Here is an 18,682-nt window from a genome sequence, read left to right as displayed (position 1 = left end):
GGATTTTTTTCTTTCTATTGTTGTCAAAGGCTTCAATATAGTTATGAACTCCAATACTAAACGTTTCTAGGTTTTATCACCTTAAAGGCCTATTTCCAAATCAGTAAAAGCCTTAAAATCTTTCTCTCCTCTCTGTCTATTCTTCTATTCCACCAGTACAGTTTCAGTCCTCACAACAATATAAGTCCTGTTCTTGTGATTGTAGAATAAATATTGGTGTGTATTTGCCTTGAGACTCAAACTTCTCTCACTTTCACAGCTCTACAAAGTCATGATCCTGACCCCACAACGTTCTTATCTCAGTTGTCGATAAGAACTGAATGAAATCGTGAGCGGCGATAAATGGCACCAGTTTCAAATGCACCCTTGTTATATTGACAGCCAGTACAGTGCAAGTGGTTGAAGGAAAACCCGACTCTTCTTTGTCTCTGAGCATCACCAATAAAGGGATGGATTTCAGCTCCAAGCTGGACTTCATTTCTGCTTTATTGTGGATAATCGTCTGAGACCTAACAGGCTTGTGTTGACCACAGAACCAAAACAGAACCTCCACTGCATCAGGAGCTTGTCAGATCGCAGGGAAAGCATGAGGAGTAATTGATGACTGCTATTTTGGTGAGTCATTTATTTCAGCCGAGAGAGTCTGACTGCAGCCTGACGAATAATAACTCCAATTTCAGCTGACTATTCATTTCCATTCCAGTCCCCGGGCTTTATTTGTCCTCATTTCTCAGTCCAATTTGAGTAATTCAGACGCGTTGCAATTGATTGGGTCGTCGTTGGAGCACAATGAATCAAAGGCTAGGAATCAGCTTCAGCGAGCGATAAACACTGTGAAAGATATTAGGCAGGCGTATTTCACGTCTGCACAAGTGAATCATAATGGGTTTCAGGATACTCTCTAAATGTCACATTATAATGAGCAAAGTAGCAGAGGTCAGGCTAAATCATTAGAGGGAAGCTTTGGTTGATTTGTTCTTTTCCAAACACAGGACATTAATGGTTCAGCCCCAACAAGTACTACCAGTGTTTTCAGCTGTATTTGCAAAGATGAAGCGCTACCTGACTGTCTGTCTACCAGGACTCCACCATAGTGTGCGCTCCGTCCATCCCTCTATCTAAATTATTAAGTTGTGCAATGTAATTGAGGAATTAATCATATTAAATGGACACATAAAGACACAAGTAAAATCAATAGTTGTTGAACTCCTTGGAGTCATAAACAGATCGATAAACTCCCATGTCTCCAGTCTGGTTAAATATGGAAGCGATGGAGCAGCGATGATGGATCTGTCATCAATTATTTTGGATTTACTGGACCATTAACATTCACGGCTGCCGAGAGGGACGAAGTTCACAGAACCTTGGTTTTATTTTCCTGGTGAAATGCTAGAAGACATCTGTCCTCAGACAGCCTTTTCTTCAAGAGGGTGTGAGTGTGTGAGCGTCGTACTTCAGCAAGTTCCCCAGGTTGAACAGAGCCCGGTTATGTTGCGGGTTGGTGTCCAGGGCCTTCCTGTAGTATCGCTCAGCCACCTCAGCGCTGTGGGTCAACGTGCCAAGGTTGTTCATGGCACTGGCATGTCGAGGGTACAAACTGGGAAGAGAAATCACGGACTATTTAATGATGATGTAATATAAACAAAGATACTGAATGATAATGAGCACCACGATCCATCCATCCCCATAACGTCCGTGCCACATCGCACAACACCTGACAAGTAAGATAAAGAAGGAAATGAAAGGGCTTAAATTGATGATCAATTTTAACCAGTGTCACTCCTAATTCATCAGTGATGCAAAGTTGACTTGCTAACACAATTTCATTGCTGCAGTGCTCATTGCTGCAGTACTGACTGTAACCACACGAAGGTCAAAACAAAGTGTTCCAGATATCGGTTATTTTTTTTGATCTGTAAGACACTCAAGCTATAGTTAGCTGCTGGTGTGCGCAGAAGTGGCACTGAAACCATCACAATAATCTATGAACCAATTTTGATGCAGACTATATTCTTCTTTTACTTTTGGCTTCTCCCTTCAGCGGTGGCCACAGCGGATCATCCTCCTCCATCTCACCCTGTCCTCTGCTTCCTCTTCTCTCAAACCTACAAACCTCATGTCCTCCTTCACCACCTCCATAACTCTCCTCATTGGCCTTCCTCTCCACCTTCTGCCTGGCAGTTCCAACCTCAACATCTTCCTACCAATATACTGGCCATCTCTCCTCTGTACATGTCCAAACCATCTCCATCTAGCCTCTCTGACTTTGTCTCCTAAACACCTGACATGTGCTGTCCCTCTGATCTACTGCTTCCTGATCCTATCCATCCCGCTCACTCCCAGAGAGAACCTCAGCATCTTCATCTCTGCTACCTCCAGCTCTGCCTCCTGTCTTTTCCTCAGTGCCACTGTTACCAAACCATACAACATTGCTGACTATACTATTGTACGTCACCCTTGACATCATTTTCCAATTTCCACTGGGACTAATCTCATTTCTTGGTTACACCAGGTGTCTTGTTACACTGATTAAGATTATCTCTAGAGGTGAGAGTTCAGTTTGTTCAAGACTGAATCAGAGTCTGAGCTTCAGGCGTCAGCTTCTCTCATGACACTTACAAAGCTTCACTTCCACAGAACAATTTTATAGTAAGAGAGCCCTAATGACGACACAAACCTGACAAGAAACCCAGGGCACCAAGTGTGTGGCTGCTGTGGAAACGCTGTCTGCTGTTGCTATGGAAACCATGCGCATTGCTGTTTCAAAGTGAGAGAAATATGTAGAAACACCAGAGTGAAGTCAACCATGTCAAGGACAGGTCTTTTGGTTCAGACATATTCCTAGAGAAGCTAACATCCTCATGTTGAAGTGAGAGACCTTACTAAATATGATTAAGTTTGCGTCTCTTCAGGCCCTCTGAAATTCAGTGCTGAGGGCGGTTATGGGAAACGAAAGTGAATGCAGAAACAAGAAAAGCAGAGACGAATTCAAATTCAAACCCCACGTGACCTTTTCAAAGTGAACATCCTTCTGATGACAGCAATCAAATTTCACTTCAGAAACATAATGTTCCTGACTCAACGTATCTATTCAACCATGTAATACAAGGAAAAAGGTCGACTCCTTTCCTCAGCACATTTGTTCCAACATACTTCCAAAGGTGATGGTTCAATGAGAGGCCATAAAGGATATACGGTTTGAGGTAGTGTGACTTAAACATGGTACGGGTTTGGTTTGGTTTCGCAGTCTTCATACTTCTTTGTTTGTATTATTAGAGTGGTAATTGATGACCTTGTTGCTTCAAGTTTGCCTAAAAGTGTCTGTCACTTGGATCGCCACACATAGTTTGTCAACATGGTCTTTGAGTGATGATGCTCTACAACTAAGGCAAGTTCTGTTGAGAGGCTGGGCAGGTATGTCCCAAGATATAGTCTTCACCAGCGCTTTAATTTGCATTATTTTTGCTTTAGCAGGAGCATACTGTAAGTTCAGCATGAGCAAGAGAGATGGTACACCACAGAAATAAAATGAAAGCATCAAGTCATTTGCTGTTATTTCACTCTTTAGGTTTACATTCAATGGAAACGCTTATCACATACAGTAGCAAGATTTTGCAGTGTTTTGGCAGCTAACTTACGGAACACAACACAGCTTGGCAGTGCACACAATGCCCCTGTAACTTGTACTGTACACCTGTACTTCAATAAGAATCCACATGTCCTAAGGCAAAAAAGATATCAAAATTTATGACAAAAAATGGAGAACTTCGTGATTCCGAAACTCAACATTTAAAGGATTTACATTGCTTTTGCTGCCTTCCAACAGGAAAAAAAAGGAGAGGCACAGATGCTTAGGTAATTAAAGTGAGTAGTTGGTCTGGTGGGTTTTGGGTTATTGCTAACTGGGATGCGGTAGTTGGAGCCAAAAGAAAGCTGCTGGGATCTGAATCTGGCGGTCCAGATTAACAGAGCTCAGCTGCTCCAAGAGGGAAACACAAAAATGAAACAAGACAAAGATAATGTGGAAGCTGTTATTCACCAGCAGATACTGAGTCAGTCAACTGCAGCAATGAGGTGCAGTATTACCACGGGTGTCTTAGGGATGAATAACATTTTAAGTCACACTGTGACATGGTTATAGTGCAGTTCAGTTGGAACATTGACTGAGCAATAGGTCGACACCTCCTTAGTGATATGTTTTGGTGCAATGACAATAGAGAAAGTCTACGTCTAAGTCTAAGTCTAAGTCTTCCAATTAAATATAGATTTTTTTCAGGAGACATTTAATTTGCTAAAAACTTGATATTGTTTTTAGAGCAATAAAATCACATTTCAGTCAACATAATTTGGACTTTAAAATTTAAAACAATGTCAGGAATCACACTCACATATTCTGGGCATGCCAGAGGTTGCTCCCATTTTGGGAAAATATTACATTTCATTATGTTACTTAATGAGATGGTGGTTGTGTCCTTACCAAGGATTTTAAAATGGCTATTTTAGGTGTCATTCCTGAAGTGGTGCAGGAAAAGGGGAAACATTTACCATTGGCCACTAATGCATCACAATCATCCAGCCAAAACTTGAACCGCCAACTAGCAAGATGTGGTGTGACAAAATAAGGGAGATTCATCAGACGGAAGAAATTACCTATTCACTTAGACTTCAGTTTTTGTTAAGAAGTGGAGGCCGTTTGTTGAAGCCCAGATGGAATAGGCAGATTTGGCCCATTTACACATGGTTTGACAAAAGTCATCTCATCTCACCATTGCTTACATACACTCTACAATATGCACGCTTCTCAATTATCAGTATCTGTTATGTGTCTATTCTGTAAAGATTTCAAGCAGATGATGTTTGTAATTTGCTGACTAAACAAAAAAACCCAACACAATTACCATTAATAAAACAAGATTGAGCCTTATCATTCCTGAGTTTGTGTCAATATGTGCAAATAAGAATGTTTCATGGCAGTCATTATTCAGACTCAAAGGAAGTGCGAAGGAGAACTTTGAATGCTGACATGATAAGACCATTAAATGGAGGGAAATATCAGATATTTCATTTTTCATGAGGCCAGTGCATACCTGACTTGCCGGGACATATTTGACAATGATAGAATAAATGAAAGTAGCTTCTCCTATGGGAAGGAATTCAACACACATATTAAAAATTAAAAGACAAACACAACCAACAGATGTGAAGATGGCTGCTTAGTGGGAGCTCAACAAACAGCTGCTTTGACAGGAATGAAAGGAAAATGATGTTGAAAAAAACGAAAAGGCTCAGTGCAGAATAGAAACCTCTCTTGTGGCAGGAAAACCTAATGAAAGGCAAATTTCATAAAAGCAGCCTGGTGTGCGTGATGCAGGAGTGGAGCACCGAGCTGAAACAAGTCCATTACATGCATCACCACAAGTACAAGTGTAGCTGTAAGAATGAGGATGTGAGAATCTGTGAGCACATTATCCTGATGGATCTCTGGTTTCACTGCAGCGAGCTTAAACAAACGTTATATTTGATGGCACCAAGGATGTACAGTAGCAGTGACGTCAAAACACACAATCTTAAATCCTCATGTTCTAAAAATAGTTCTTCATTCGTTCATAGAAGTGTGTGCATTCTTTGAGGTTTTGTAATGTCACAAAAGTCTTCACACTGTGACCTAGTTTGTGTTAAACACAAGTTTTTTTTGTCTGTTTCAATAAGATCTAAATACAAAGTGATGCGTTGGTGTCTCAGTATAAAAATCTATTTTTAGAAAGTGCTGTTTGCGATGGCTCATGACAAATCATAAAAGAGGACCGATTCTTGGGATGCAACTTTCCCGACTCAGGCATCGGAAATCTTTACGAATGAGAGGTTTAAAGTGCTAAGGCCAACTTGATGTCACATTGCGCTTGAGCCTGCCCATCTCCTGATTAGATTGAGTTGTGCAGCTGAGACATGAGAGATGAGGTGTGAATCAATCTGTGTGTTTATCAGTGGAGGCCTGAGCGAGCGAGACTTATATCATGATAAAATTATGCTGTTTTTTATCTTGATTTTTGGCTTGGAATGTTAGGTGTGAGCTCAATACAGGACAAATGTACCTGTGGGAGGAAACCAGAGAACAAACGCTTAAGGGAAGACATACAAACGGCAAACAGCAAGGACGCAGGTTCACTTTATGAAGCACCTTATGACGGATTCAACAATGGATTCCTGCAACTTCTTGCTGACTTTGAGACTTGCAATTGTAATTGCTGTCTAGTGTGTGGCGCTTAGTCATCTGTTTGACACTGGAAATAGACCACCCACTCTCCACTGGGAGAGAGGTCAGTTGAGGTGCAGTAAAGAGACCGGTTGGAAATTATGCAATGGTACGAAATGAACTGCTTGTTTCTTTGACAAATACACTCTAACAACACTAACCAGATTAAAATAACACAATATCCATCATTTGAACAGCGAAAGAGCAGTTACTTTTGGTGATCTTTTCCTAAACATCCTTCATTTAAAGCTCTCCATTAATTTACTCCCATTGAATAAGGAATTTTCCTAAAGTCAAACAAAGTAGTTTCTATTTTAAAGAGTCTCGTGCAGCTGCAGTTATTCATCTCAGGCTAAGGTCCAAGTTTAGAGGAGACTTTCATGATCCATCTCTTCCCATTTCAATAAGTCTTCCACTTTATCCTAATGAATAGTTATCTGCACTCCATGTTCCCTGGCAAAATCAACCACTTGAACTGAAGCTCTTTACTTTCAGATCTCAGATTGAAGCCTTTTACTCTTACTAAAAAGGCATTCAGACCCATTTGCTGAATGAATCAACGTAAAAAGATTATTTGCATCGTCTGTTCAGCATTTGTGTTTGTCTAAAACTCGGCATTTTAGACTGTGTTTCAGCGCCAAAATACAAGAGCACAGCCACAATCATGACACCAAACTATTCCAATTGGGAATAGGAAATTCTTGTTGGTCACCACACGTTGATTATATCCTGTCACAAGTCCAAGAGTTAGGGGTGTTGTGTGTCCCGTCGACAGCGGATGTGTGTGTGACTGGCTGTGATACAATGTGTGTGGAGAGCAGAGTACAGAAACGGACCTCAGGGCAGTGGTGTAGTGGCGGATGGCCTCTTGGTGCCGACCGCTGTCCTTCAGGAAGTTGGCATAGTTGTAGTGGACTTTGGCGTTGTGAGGCAGCGTCTGGATACCAGAGCTAGAATAGAGAGGAAGAGGAGGAGAACTGAGGTATGCAGGAGGACCAAAACACACATCTCAGTCTGAACTTGGTATTTTAGACATCATAGGTTCTGTGAGAAAGGTTCCATTCAACTGTGCAAAAAATACTTCTTCTTCTATTCTTCTAGATTCAGTTCTTCTATTTCCATTCAGGTCATCAATTCTCATATTATGCTGTAAATATAGACAATATTTTCCCAGTAAAGAATGTAAAGACTGTTTTTCTAACGTCATAGCATGAAGTGTTTAATACTCTCCCACTTCATGGCTGCATTACATTACTTGAATTTTCAGTTTCTCGACGTATTTGCTCAGTTTCAAATAAAATAATTGTCCCTGTATCTTACTTCAGTACGTTTTTTTTTGGCCAATTTATAGCCTCTTAACACATTTTAAACAAATACTGATTTATCAGACATGTTGTTGACATTAAGGCAGCTTGTTTTTCTCAAGATATTTTGCATATTACTCCAAATATAACAATATTTGGTAAAATCCAATCTTCTCACCTCAATTTTCCGTCATAATGATCTTTTTCTACCATTTGCATTTCACATACTTCAATTTTGGTCCTGTCTTGGCACTCACCTGAAGAGGGCCTCCCTGGAGAGCCAGACCTGGTTCTGCTGGACAGTCTTCCAGGAGAAGAGCAGGATCAGCAGCAGCATAGAGACACTGAGGATGGTGGTCCCCCAGCGACCCACCATGGAGCACAGGCGGCCCAGCCCATGAGCCACCAAGATACAGTAACCCATACTGTGGAGAAACAGAAGAAGCTTTCAGTCATGCTTCCTCAGTGTCATCTTCTTTCCCTTGTCGCATGTTTCCAGCAAACTTTGCGACGTAACTCAGAGACTCTGTCAACGGAAATCACCAGAGGTGTCATGAAGGCTTATATTTTCACCCCAAATGGAAGCTGTGGCTCCGGGTAAAAATACATCTCAACCACTTTCCCTACGTCCTAAATTGCATACTGTCTCACACACTCTCTCTTTCTTTCACACACACACACACGCAGAGCTATTTTTATTCCTTCCACTCCACTGCACATCTGAAAAAAAAGGAGCCTGGAAGGGACAAACAGAAGCAAGTGAGTAAGTGTCAAGCAAAGGCTTAGACCCGCATGACCTGGGAATGATAAGGCCACGAAAATATCAGAGAAAAACCCCGAGCGGCGAAGACAGAGTCGAAGAAGAGATTAAAGAGTGGCTCCAGGGTGGTGAGAAAAGAGGGAGCAACGATTACGTGAAGGTGTAATTAGGTGTCACCGACACTACAACGTACAACAGTTCTGAAGAGGTAGTTGTTGTATGTTCAACTCCATTAAAGGGACTTTCAACAGGACTGAACCTGTGAATCACTTGAGATCCTTCAGGTCTATTGCTAGTACACACTGATGGAACGAGAAAAACTCCTCTAAAGGAATTTCAAACTTGTTTTCTATCCACATTTCATCATAATACTGAGTGAACAGTCCGAGGGTAAAGTGTCAGACAGGAAATCACAGATAATCCCACAGCGGCATTACTGTTTCTCCTCACAATGAGGGGCTCCACTGTCAACACAAGGGGGTGGAAAGGATAAGCAGACGCTGAGAGCAGGACTTTCAGTTTGCACATATTCTGAGATGACGCCTCTTCTTTACACTTGGAAGTCCATTTTGAATTGCATTTTGAAGCAATTCACTCATGTGCATTGTCTGTGTATTGTCACATCCAGGTTAAGGAGCTTGCAGGAGAAAATTGTCAACACCACACCCGACAGTCATTACCTGTTACTGTGAAGTGTGAAAATGATTTATTCACCTACGAATGAATCCTGTCTAAGCTGCAAAAATGTATTAATATAAACAATATTTTGACCTTTCATTTTTATTATCATTTTTTAAAATCAAAATTAAGCATTCTCCTGCAGGTTATCACTGAACCGCTGTATGGTCTTCTTCAGGGAATACTCTAAAACCCCAGGTGCCTCTAGCCTGATTCAAACCTTCACAATGTAACAATAATCATTGCTTAATGTAATTAATGGTCACTTGATAAAATGATGAAAATATAGTGATCCCATGTATTTATGATTTGCTGAGTACTACTTCTTGTGAATAAGTCAATGTGTTGTTCATAAATTGTCAGCAACACTATTTGCAATACTTGCCTTACTCATCAAACATCAACCAATTGCAAAGATGAAGGAACATCAGCTCTCACCCATTTACTCGCCAGACTCGGCTGAGACAGGATGATTGATAGCTGTGGATGACTATTAATATGGCAGAACATTGTTACTCTTGAAAAGTGGTTAGATGATTTCATACAAAACCTAACTGAACAATATGAATATTAATCACTGACAAAGACGGGAAACCACCCTCAGAGACCTTGGTGAAGAAGCTGCACAAGGACTCATGACACTCTGACAGCAGCAACACAACTGAGCTTCACGTCTCATGAAGCAGTGTCTGACTGACAGTGAGAAATTCAACACCACATGAATCAAAAACCATTAGAAGTCGCTTTCATGATTCGACTGACTTCCTGTCAGTGTGATTAATAGCATGACCAGCGCAGTTTCTGACAGTCACAAGGGAAACGCCACAAAGGTTTGAGCTCTCACAGGAAACGATTTGAACTGAGCTCCGGAAGCGGCAGAGGAGATCTACAGACAATTGCACTCTAATTAGTTACACTGCATGATAAGCGAGATCAGGCCTTTGAGTGTTCTACCCCTGAAGAATTCAGCTTCTGGCTGGAGCCTCCAGGAGGGAATGAGAGTACGCAGATCCTGTGGGCTTCAAAGGGTCCAATTTTAAACCTGTTAAACCAGATCTAATTTTAATCACGGATCCTTCCAGGAGCTTTGTGCCAGAATTAACTCTCCACTGATTCAACAAATTCTTTAAAGTAGGCATTCTCCATTCTGCATGGTATTAATGGGTCCCTCTCCTGCATCAGTAGCTGGGTTTACATGGATCACTCCAATCGGGAATAAATACCTGACCTGAATTCAAATGTTTCATATAAACTCCTGTTTCAGGATGGATAGAATTTGGCTTGTTCAGAATGACATTTTGTTCAGAACAGGAATGGTGGATACTAGGCATCGTTGCGTCTTGGCTAATTTCTGTGTCACTGCGTTTGTTTAGACCACATGACACGACCAGAAAAATGTATACATTAAAAAAATGCGTCCTTCAGCACCAACCGTTTCTGTGACTGAAGCAGTAAGCGCAGCTGTTAAGCTCCACAGGCAAAACCACTCGCTGCAACAGTTGAAAGTTGAAATATCAAAATAATGAGAAACGACTGCATGAAACAAAATACTGACAGAAATAACTGGAATAATGTAAATTCTTTGCTGGGAGGTGTTGCTAGGTTACCAATGGCAGTTGGTTTACAAATGGATCGAGAAGGTAGTGTGGGGGAAGGCTGATTCTTCAACTCTTCTGGCTACTTCCACTCAGTTTTAACGTACTACGCAGAGACTAAAAGACTAAAAGCTTGCTGCACAAGCATGAAGCATCAGGTATTCAATCATTTAAACATGCATTCTAGTCACAATACATAGATTCAGGTAGTGGAAAAATTGCCCATATAAGCATAGCAATGACCCTGTTTTTATTTTATTTTATTTTATTTTATTCACAGCACTTTATTCCTAAGCACTTTCTTAGTTGGTGGGATCCCCACTGACCATGGAAATAAAGTTGATTCTGATGTTTAAAATGTTGAACTCCTACATGTATATGCAATAACCCCACCTAACACACTGTCCTGAAATGATAGAATCTCATAGTTCAGTACTACATTTTCAATAAACTCTGAAAAATGTAACTGGTAGCAGCTCAGACTCTGACTGAATCTTAAAAGACAGACACATACATATCTGTGCGGACAAAACCTGAACTCTGCAACTGAAACTTTCAGAAATCTGTATAATCACAAATGCATCAACTGTATTATTCCAGTTTTTACATGCATGTAAATTGCAAAGGCACCAAAATATCCAGCATTACCAGGAAACATATCAGAAAAACTAAGTTTTTACTGCACCTCAACTGCGACCTGTTGAGAAACGGCTCCAGAGATCCTTCAAGGCTAAACTGCAAGAAGTCAAAAATTCCATTTCCAGTTTAGCAGGGTGATGAGCAATACAGGCAGGTTGAATTTCTGACCAATCGCAACAGCAGACTCTCGCTCAGCACTGTACACTTAGAGTGGACGCGTTGGCTTTGATTTTACCCTGGATTTGACAGTTGAAACCAAAGTAAAGTTGAAATAAAGTCCCTGGAGATCTTGTGATTCCTAAAGCTCTGGGATTCAACACCAAGTGACTGCGTCACTTCCACAGAAAAACCAGAGAGAGTGAGGTGCATGAGCTGTGACAAAATGAGATGAAGATCGAGCCGAAGTCACTTGTGTATCAGGAGATGAGAGAAGGAAATAGATTGACAGATAGCGATGATGGACGTGCTAAAAGGAAGGATGGAGCTATTTTTGAGGTAGGCTGACGCTTGGCTTCAGAGAAGTAACAAGATGCAACCACACACACACGCACACTCAGTCGAGCTTCTCATCTCATTAGGACTTGCAACTGATTGATATCCCGAATTAGTAAAAATGTAAATACAATTAGTGAGTGGGACATGGAGTGTGATTTCATGATTCATGGTTTTCTGTTGTCTGAATGGATTTCACTGCTACATCACTTCTGTCAGCAACAGGATGAGCTCATTAAGAAATCAATCTGTATTATTTGCAGGAATTAATAACTCGAAATACTTCAGGGCTGGAAAATGCTACCAGGGAAGAGGTAGATGTACAGTACCGCCAGAGTCGTAGGTAAATATGACCAAGTTCCCTGAGCAATGGTTATTTTGAATTTATTGGACACCGTGGTCTGTGTATTTGGTTTTTATCTGTCAACGTCTTAAACTGCAAAGTTATGATTCAAAATCTGCTGCATATTTTATCTAATGCCACAAAACAAAAATGACCATAATACATTTTCTTTTGTATCTGGACTACACAGGGGGAAAGCTGCCTGCAAAACTAAAACATCAATGCAGCTCAAAACAGATTTTGGTGCCAATATAAGATTGTAGTCTTTCAAGTAAAAAGTAAGAGTAACAGAGCTTCTGTTTTAAACAATAAGTGTTCTGCTAAACACAGTCAGACTTTAAGCAAATCAGGGAAATAAAATTCCATCAGTCCTGGGAAATGTTGCACCTTGGAGCCGACACTCCATTTTATAACTTTGTGTATTTTACAAACTCAGACTTAAGTAAAACATATGAGTCAACTGGTTAGTCAGTGGTGATGGGAAGGAAATCAGACCATTTTAGTTGATATAGTCAACTCATTCACCATAACAGCTCACTGTGCCCATCTTTGTCAGGTAGCCATTGTCTCTTTCCTATGACAGATCCTGAAGGAGGGTCAAGGGTTTTTCTCAGTGCTGAGCTCGGGAGACAACCTTCGTCTTTTGATCTGCATCACCCATCTATGATAATGAATTATGGGTCATAACATGAATGACAGAGCACCGATTTGTGTGGTGAATACCTGAAGGGTGTGGCTGGATGTCAAGAGCTTGTTTCTATCAAATACTGCAGGCAGTTGAGGGGTTTCATGTTAGCCAAACATAGATCAGAAAAAAAGCACTCTGGCTTGGGAGTGAGCTTTTAAGAGTCCAAAGAGCTGGGAATCTATATTTTTGGGAGCGTCAGACTTGGCTGAGTTACAGGATGGAATGGCTCTCATGTTCACGCTTGTTTACTTTCTCTAAATGTCTTTCTTCAATAAAAACAGAAAAAATAAAGCTCTCAGAGTAAAAAAGCAAGCACAATCTCACCTGGGCATGTAGAGGACTCGCTCTGCCACGACAAAACCAACTCGGAAGAAAAGGTTGCTGGCTGGGATGAAGGGAAAGACCAGGAAAAGCAAACCCACCAAAACCTCCCGGCTCTCCTGCCTCTGTGTGAAACATAGAAATGCAAAGACAGTTCATTTCATTCATTCAGTCATTGTTCCTGAAATTGTTGTATTGTTTTAAGAAAAAAAAACTTATTTGTTGAGAACAAAGAACATTAATTTCCTAACATTAACTATTAAAAACATGCTCCATTTTGCATAAAAGTGACTCAGGCAAATATAACTGCTAAATTTGTCTCTGAACCTGCCAGATGGTTTCTGACTCATTAACAATAGACCCTTTCATTGTGCAATTCATTGAGCACGATTTTTTCCTTCCAAAGCCAGAATACAGTGAATGCAGCACTTGAGCAGCTAGGTGACAGTATAACAAATATGAGAAGAACGTTTTGAAAAGGACTGAAAAGACGCCAGTGTATCTTCAAACAGCATGTGTGAGGATTATATCTATTATGGATGATAATACGATCCGGCGCACAGACCAAACGCTGTCGAATATTAACAATCCGCACAACAAAGAAGCAATTATAGCCATCAAATGATCACAGTTAATTCCTTTTCTACAGAGTCCATCTGAGGTCGTTCATATTTCATTAAACCTGTGGCCTTGGCCTTTCCGCCTCCCTCCATGGATGTGTTTATCAGAACAAACAGCTCTGTAATTGGCTCAGGGTCCCACCCCGGCGCAGACCATTGCTTCATTAGCAGTAATGAGGGAGAAGAAGTGCGAGGCGTTGATGAGTGTCACGAAAGGGTTGTCTTCTTATTCCGGCAGCGTCAGCCGCTGAGAGCGTCTCACACTGCAACAGGCCTGCAGCGGCGTTTAAGATAATCACAGAGTGACTCTGAGAAACAATGATCGGATTTCATCGAGTTAATACCCAAACACAATCACAATAAACCTGAGAGGATTGAAACCTGCTGCACATGGAAGACGAAATGAGAGAGATCTTTTCTGCTGTGTCGACTTCCATCTTTCAGAAACATCAGATCGCCAGATTGACGTGAATTGTTGCTACCCAGATAGAAAACCATCAAGGCCATAGGCAGAAATACGCACCACAGATGAGCCTCCTCGCACAGTCAATCCACTCTCTAGTCAGTCTTGGTTGGACCTTCCCATCACTCCTTTTCATTCAATAAACATTCCAACAGAAGTGTGCACAGTCCCGGTAGATCTCTGACTAAAACTGTCCTACTTTCCATCGACCATCTGCCAACTGTCCACAACTACACTCCTCTACATCACACAGCACGACGTTGCTCTTTCATGGGTTTACCTGTTGCACATCACTGCAGCCGCCCAGTTTAAGCAGGATGTATCACAGTCGACTCTTCCCCACATCATCATCCCACTGTGCTGCACCACCACTGCCACTATTTCATTGGTCCGTTCACAAATTCAAGGTCAAAAACATCTCTCACCTCCAATCTCCAATCTGGTTGACTGCCTCATTCAGGATTGGCTTATCAGACAAACCTTTGGCCTGATGAGACCTTGAGCTTCACTTCAAAGGCTCTCAGGTTCATCAGCAAGTCCTGCAGCACCGAAAACCCCAAGTGTTCACACCAAGCAAGATTAAAACAACAAAAGCCACTGGCTTACATATTAAGTCAATGTAGAGGTACAATTTTGAGAAACAGTCACACTATCATATGGGAGCAGGGATACAACACTTTGAGGTGAGACACTTCAGATGACATTAGTTGAAGGGTGCTAACAGCCTCAATTTACCACGTTGACCTTCCACTTTTAACGTGACTTGAGAGGCGGAGGAAACCTGTATCTCCAAATGGCGTTTGGTGTGATAATACCAAACGCCATTTCAATGAGGACCTTTCTCTGGACTCTTTACATATACTTGATTAAACAGACCTACCTAAAGTGACCTACAGCTCAACATCCATTCTTGCTGATAAAGAGAGTGAGACAGACCGAGTCACCGATCAGCTATCCTTGAGCGAAAATGTATTTAAAATATTAAACCAATATTGGTGTTTGTGTTTGCCACAGCCACTGTAGACTGAACAAATCATCTTCCCACGAACACAAGAACTTATTGTACACGGTGTTTATTGCACCACAATGAATTGTAACTGTGCTGTTTGGGAACATGGTGAATCATTGGTGTAGTTATGGTGTGCGTCAGATGTGTTCTTTAGTCTGAAAACCATCTCTATTATATAAAAGAGTTTCAAGTGATTTATCAACAAGGTTCATTACCTCCCCAGGGGTGAGAGAGTTTAAAAAAAACTGCATTCTGAGCATGAGTTGACGACTCTAAACTGCATGTGGGTGTGCGTGTTGTCTGTCTATGTGTGTCCTATGGTGAACTGGTGACCTGTCCAGGGTGTCCCCCAAAGCCATTTTATGCAGCTCCTAGAAACAGAGGAGCAGGCTGATAAATAAACATCCCTGCAGCCAAATTTCTAGGAAGAAAATGGTGCAGAGCCAGTGGATGATTTTCTCCGCAGCCAACAAGTCTGACATATGTTGCGCTAAAAGACTTAATGAGGCTTGTCGCCACGGTAACAGAAGGTGGAGAAGAAGAGCTTCGATCGAAGAATCTGAAGTTTTATTAAAAAACGAACAGTGTGGTTCAAACAGACGGAAGTATTAAATAAATTATATTATATATTATATATTTTGGGGAAGATGAGAATGTGAAGACTCATTTCACATAAAGTATTTATGGATCGCACCTTGCAATAATTTACATCCCATAATGAAAAACACGAAGAGGCGCCATACTCATAATCGACCTAGTTGCATTAGTAGTTGTGTTATTGCAGTAGCAACATTTGTAGTCATATTTATAGAATCTAGAGCAGGGCAATGTGTGACAGCCATCAGTTTGGAACTCACTTCTGAAATAACTATAAATGAGATATGATAATGACAATGATGATATTGTATTTGAGGAATGATATTCCTCAACATTCACAATATATCATATTTTGGATTCTTCACAAAAATTAACGATGGTATAAAAAGAAAACAACAAAATAAAAAAGTAATAAGAAACGTTATAATTTGAAAATATGCTTTTATGGAAGACCATTCGAGACTTCAGGCTACCTGGTGCACACATGCACCACGTTGGTGAACCCTGATAGAGAAGTTCGTAATGTGTAGTGGTATTTTTAGCATTGTCAGTAGCGGTAGTAGCAACCACAGTAATGCTGGAAGTACTTCCAGTTCACACAACCCAGATGAGGAACAAAATACTATATAGTGCACTATATAGTAATATTAGTAATAGTCGTGGTTGAGGTAACGGTGTTGTGGTACTAAATGTAGTTGTTGTTGTTGCCAGTAAATCAGCAACATATTTTAGCTATAACTGTAACCATATTTTAGCTGAATAAGTGTATTGGTGATGATTATTGCAATAGAAGTACTGCTTATACTAGGAGTAGTACTGTAGTTGCAGGGTGGTAGTAACAGTGACCATAGCTTTAACATTACCAACATTAGTACTAACATTAATGAATGCAGTACAAATTGTTTAAGATTTCTACTTGTAATGTTTTCAGCATTTAAGGTTGAAGAGCTGGTACTCATCATATCAATAGTAGTTACCACACCAGCATTAAGTGTTTTAGGAGCGATATCAGCAATTGTTGTTGTAGTGACAGTTTGACACTGGCAATCCAGCCCATTGTCATTCTCTCAAGGCATCAAATAGCAAACATTTTGTACTTTTGTGTCCTATGTTGAGGACAAAGTCAGCCTTCCATGTTTCCTGTTGACAGACACAGTAAGTGTTTTGATGGAGTCAAAAGGTTCCCCTCCAGCGTGACGTTCCAAGCAACAGGTGTGGCAACCGGGAGCTCTTCCTTTTAGTGTCACTGTGACTGAAGTGCATGGTCACTTGAGACTCTCTGTACACCAAGCAACACAATGAGCGATGCAGAGCAAAAGGAGAGCCTTCCCATGGCTCAGCCTAAACCCAACCTCCGTCTTTCCTTTTACACAACACACAGCCCCCAGGATATGCCAATGGATGAACAATGGATGACAAGTCCACTTAATAGTTGCCATTTGACACCTTGGGAATGAGAATATGTAGTGTAATTGAGGAGCTGATATATTCTGCTTGAGTTGATTCATTCCTCCACTAAAATGGCTGGTCTCACCTGCAGTGAGAGGAGGCAGTGCAGGCAGAACACCATCATCACCAGCAGCAGAAGCACAGTAGCCAGGTTCCTCACGTCTCCCAGCGACTCCACCAGGGGAATGCTGCCCACCTGCCAGTCGTAGCAGAGCACAACAGGGGCCAGCAGCAGCCAGGCGTTGAAGGTCAGCAGGTAGGAGTAGGTCAGAACCCTGGAGGGACAAGACATTCAACCTCTTTTCTTCTGATTATTCAAATATCACACAAATACTGTATGAGTCACACTGTTTACATGCTTATTTTACACTTATTGACATCATGCTAATGTGCCATTTCTTTCTCAGTTTTTGAAAACAGTTTTTTTTAATAAATCTGATACTCATATAGTTTATTTTCTTCATAACTGAGGTTGTACTTTGGATTAGGGATCATATATTATTATAAATAATCTGGAATCGTAGAATGATCACTGTTAACAGCACCAAAATTACTGATTATTAGCAGTAAATAAGCAAGTAACTAGTTTAATAATGGCTAGTATGTGTTCCCCAATTTGATCATTATATGAAATGGCGTTTAAAAAGCAACTTCAAAGCACTAAAAAGTACTGAACTATTTTCTCATTGTGTTCCTTTCCTTCCCTGATACGGTCTACTGTATCTGTAGCAGTTCATCTTCTTCTTAAAGTGAACATTCTGCGGGAGCAACAGTTCCCTCAGATGTGCGTCAGTGTTGGACACACAATCGCAGCTAAATCCAGATAAATGTGGAGCGAGAGTGTGAGGTGAAGCTGCAGGCGCATTATTGATTTTCTTCATCTACACTGTGGCAGCAGAAACACCTGATGGAGGGAGAGGTTTGGATCCCTGCTGAACCTGGCAATAAAAGTGTCAGGACAAAGAAAGGAAGACACATTCCCAGGCCTGATTGTTTCAAACACTCCATTAAAGTGATTGACATAGGTCAGCCCGCACACTCCCACACGTGGTGCTGAATGTGACGGATCATCAAACATGCAGCCCAACGTTCTCCACCTGCCATCATCTGATGAGTCTGGGAATGAGTTTGAATCCTTTTTTTCACAAACCAACAGAGAGGAGACTCGACAATAACGCGGTGAAAGTAGAGTGAGCAGCAAAAGAAGCACACGTCAGTGGATAAACCACAAGCTTGAATTTGGCTGAGAGATTTGGAAGTATTTGTCTTTTGTGTGAAGTATTTTTGAAGTATAACAGTATCGGAGACCAGCTGTGACTTGTTGGTTGGTTCCCAAATGGACTGGATTCATGTCCAGATGTTTCAAAAGCAACATCATCTGAGTTGTTCCCTCCTCAGTGGAATCCTAATATTGGCAAATATGAGGATCATCCATTCATCATGTTACCTGTCACCAACCCAACAAAAGGCA

The 18,682-nt window shown here is 41.1% G+C and overlaps 1 protein-coding gene across 1 annotated transcript in view; it reads right to left on the bottom strand.

Annotated features, from left to right (window-relative positions):
- Positions 1-18,682, bottom strand: part of tmtc1 (transmembrane O-mannosyltransferase targeting cadherins 1) — a 71,957-nt gene that overhangs the window by 8,343 nt on the left and 44,932 nt on the right. Inside the window, exons 7-11 of the mRNA XM_053862738.1 lie at positions 17,297-17,486; positions 13,077-13,198; positions 7,815-7,982; positions 7,090-7,203; positions 1,454-1,597 (exon numbers count right to left, since the gene is read on the bottom strand). Coding sequence (XP_053718713.1) covers positions 1,454-1,597; positions 7,090-7,203; positions 7,815-7,982; positions 13,077-13,198; positions 17,297-17,486 — 738 coding nt within the window. The remainder of the gene's footprint in view (positions 1-1,453; positions 1,598-7,089; positions 7,204-7,814; positions 7,983-13,076; positions 13,199-17,296; positions 17,487-18,682) is intronic.

This window comes from Synchiropus splendidus, chromosome 4, assembly GCF_027744825.2.
Source record: "Synchiropus splendidus isolate RoL2022-P1 chromosome 4, RoL_Sspl_1.0, whole genome shotgun sequence".
Lineage (NCBI taxonomy): Eukaryota > Metazoa > Chordata > Actinopteri > Syngnathiformes > Callionymidae > Synchiropus > Synchiropus splendidus.
This window is presented reverse-complemented; position numbering and strand designations above follow the sequence as displayed.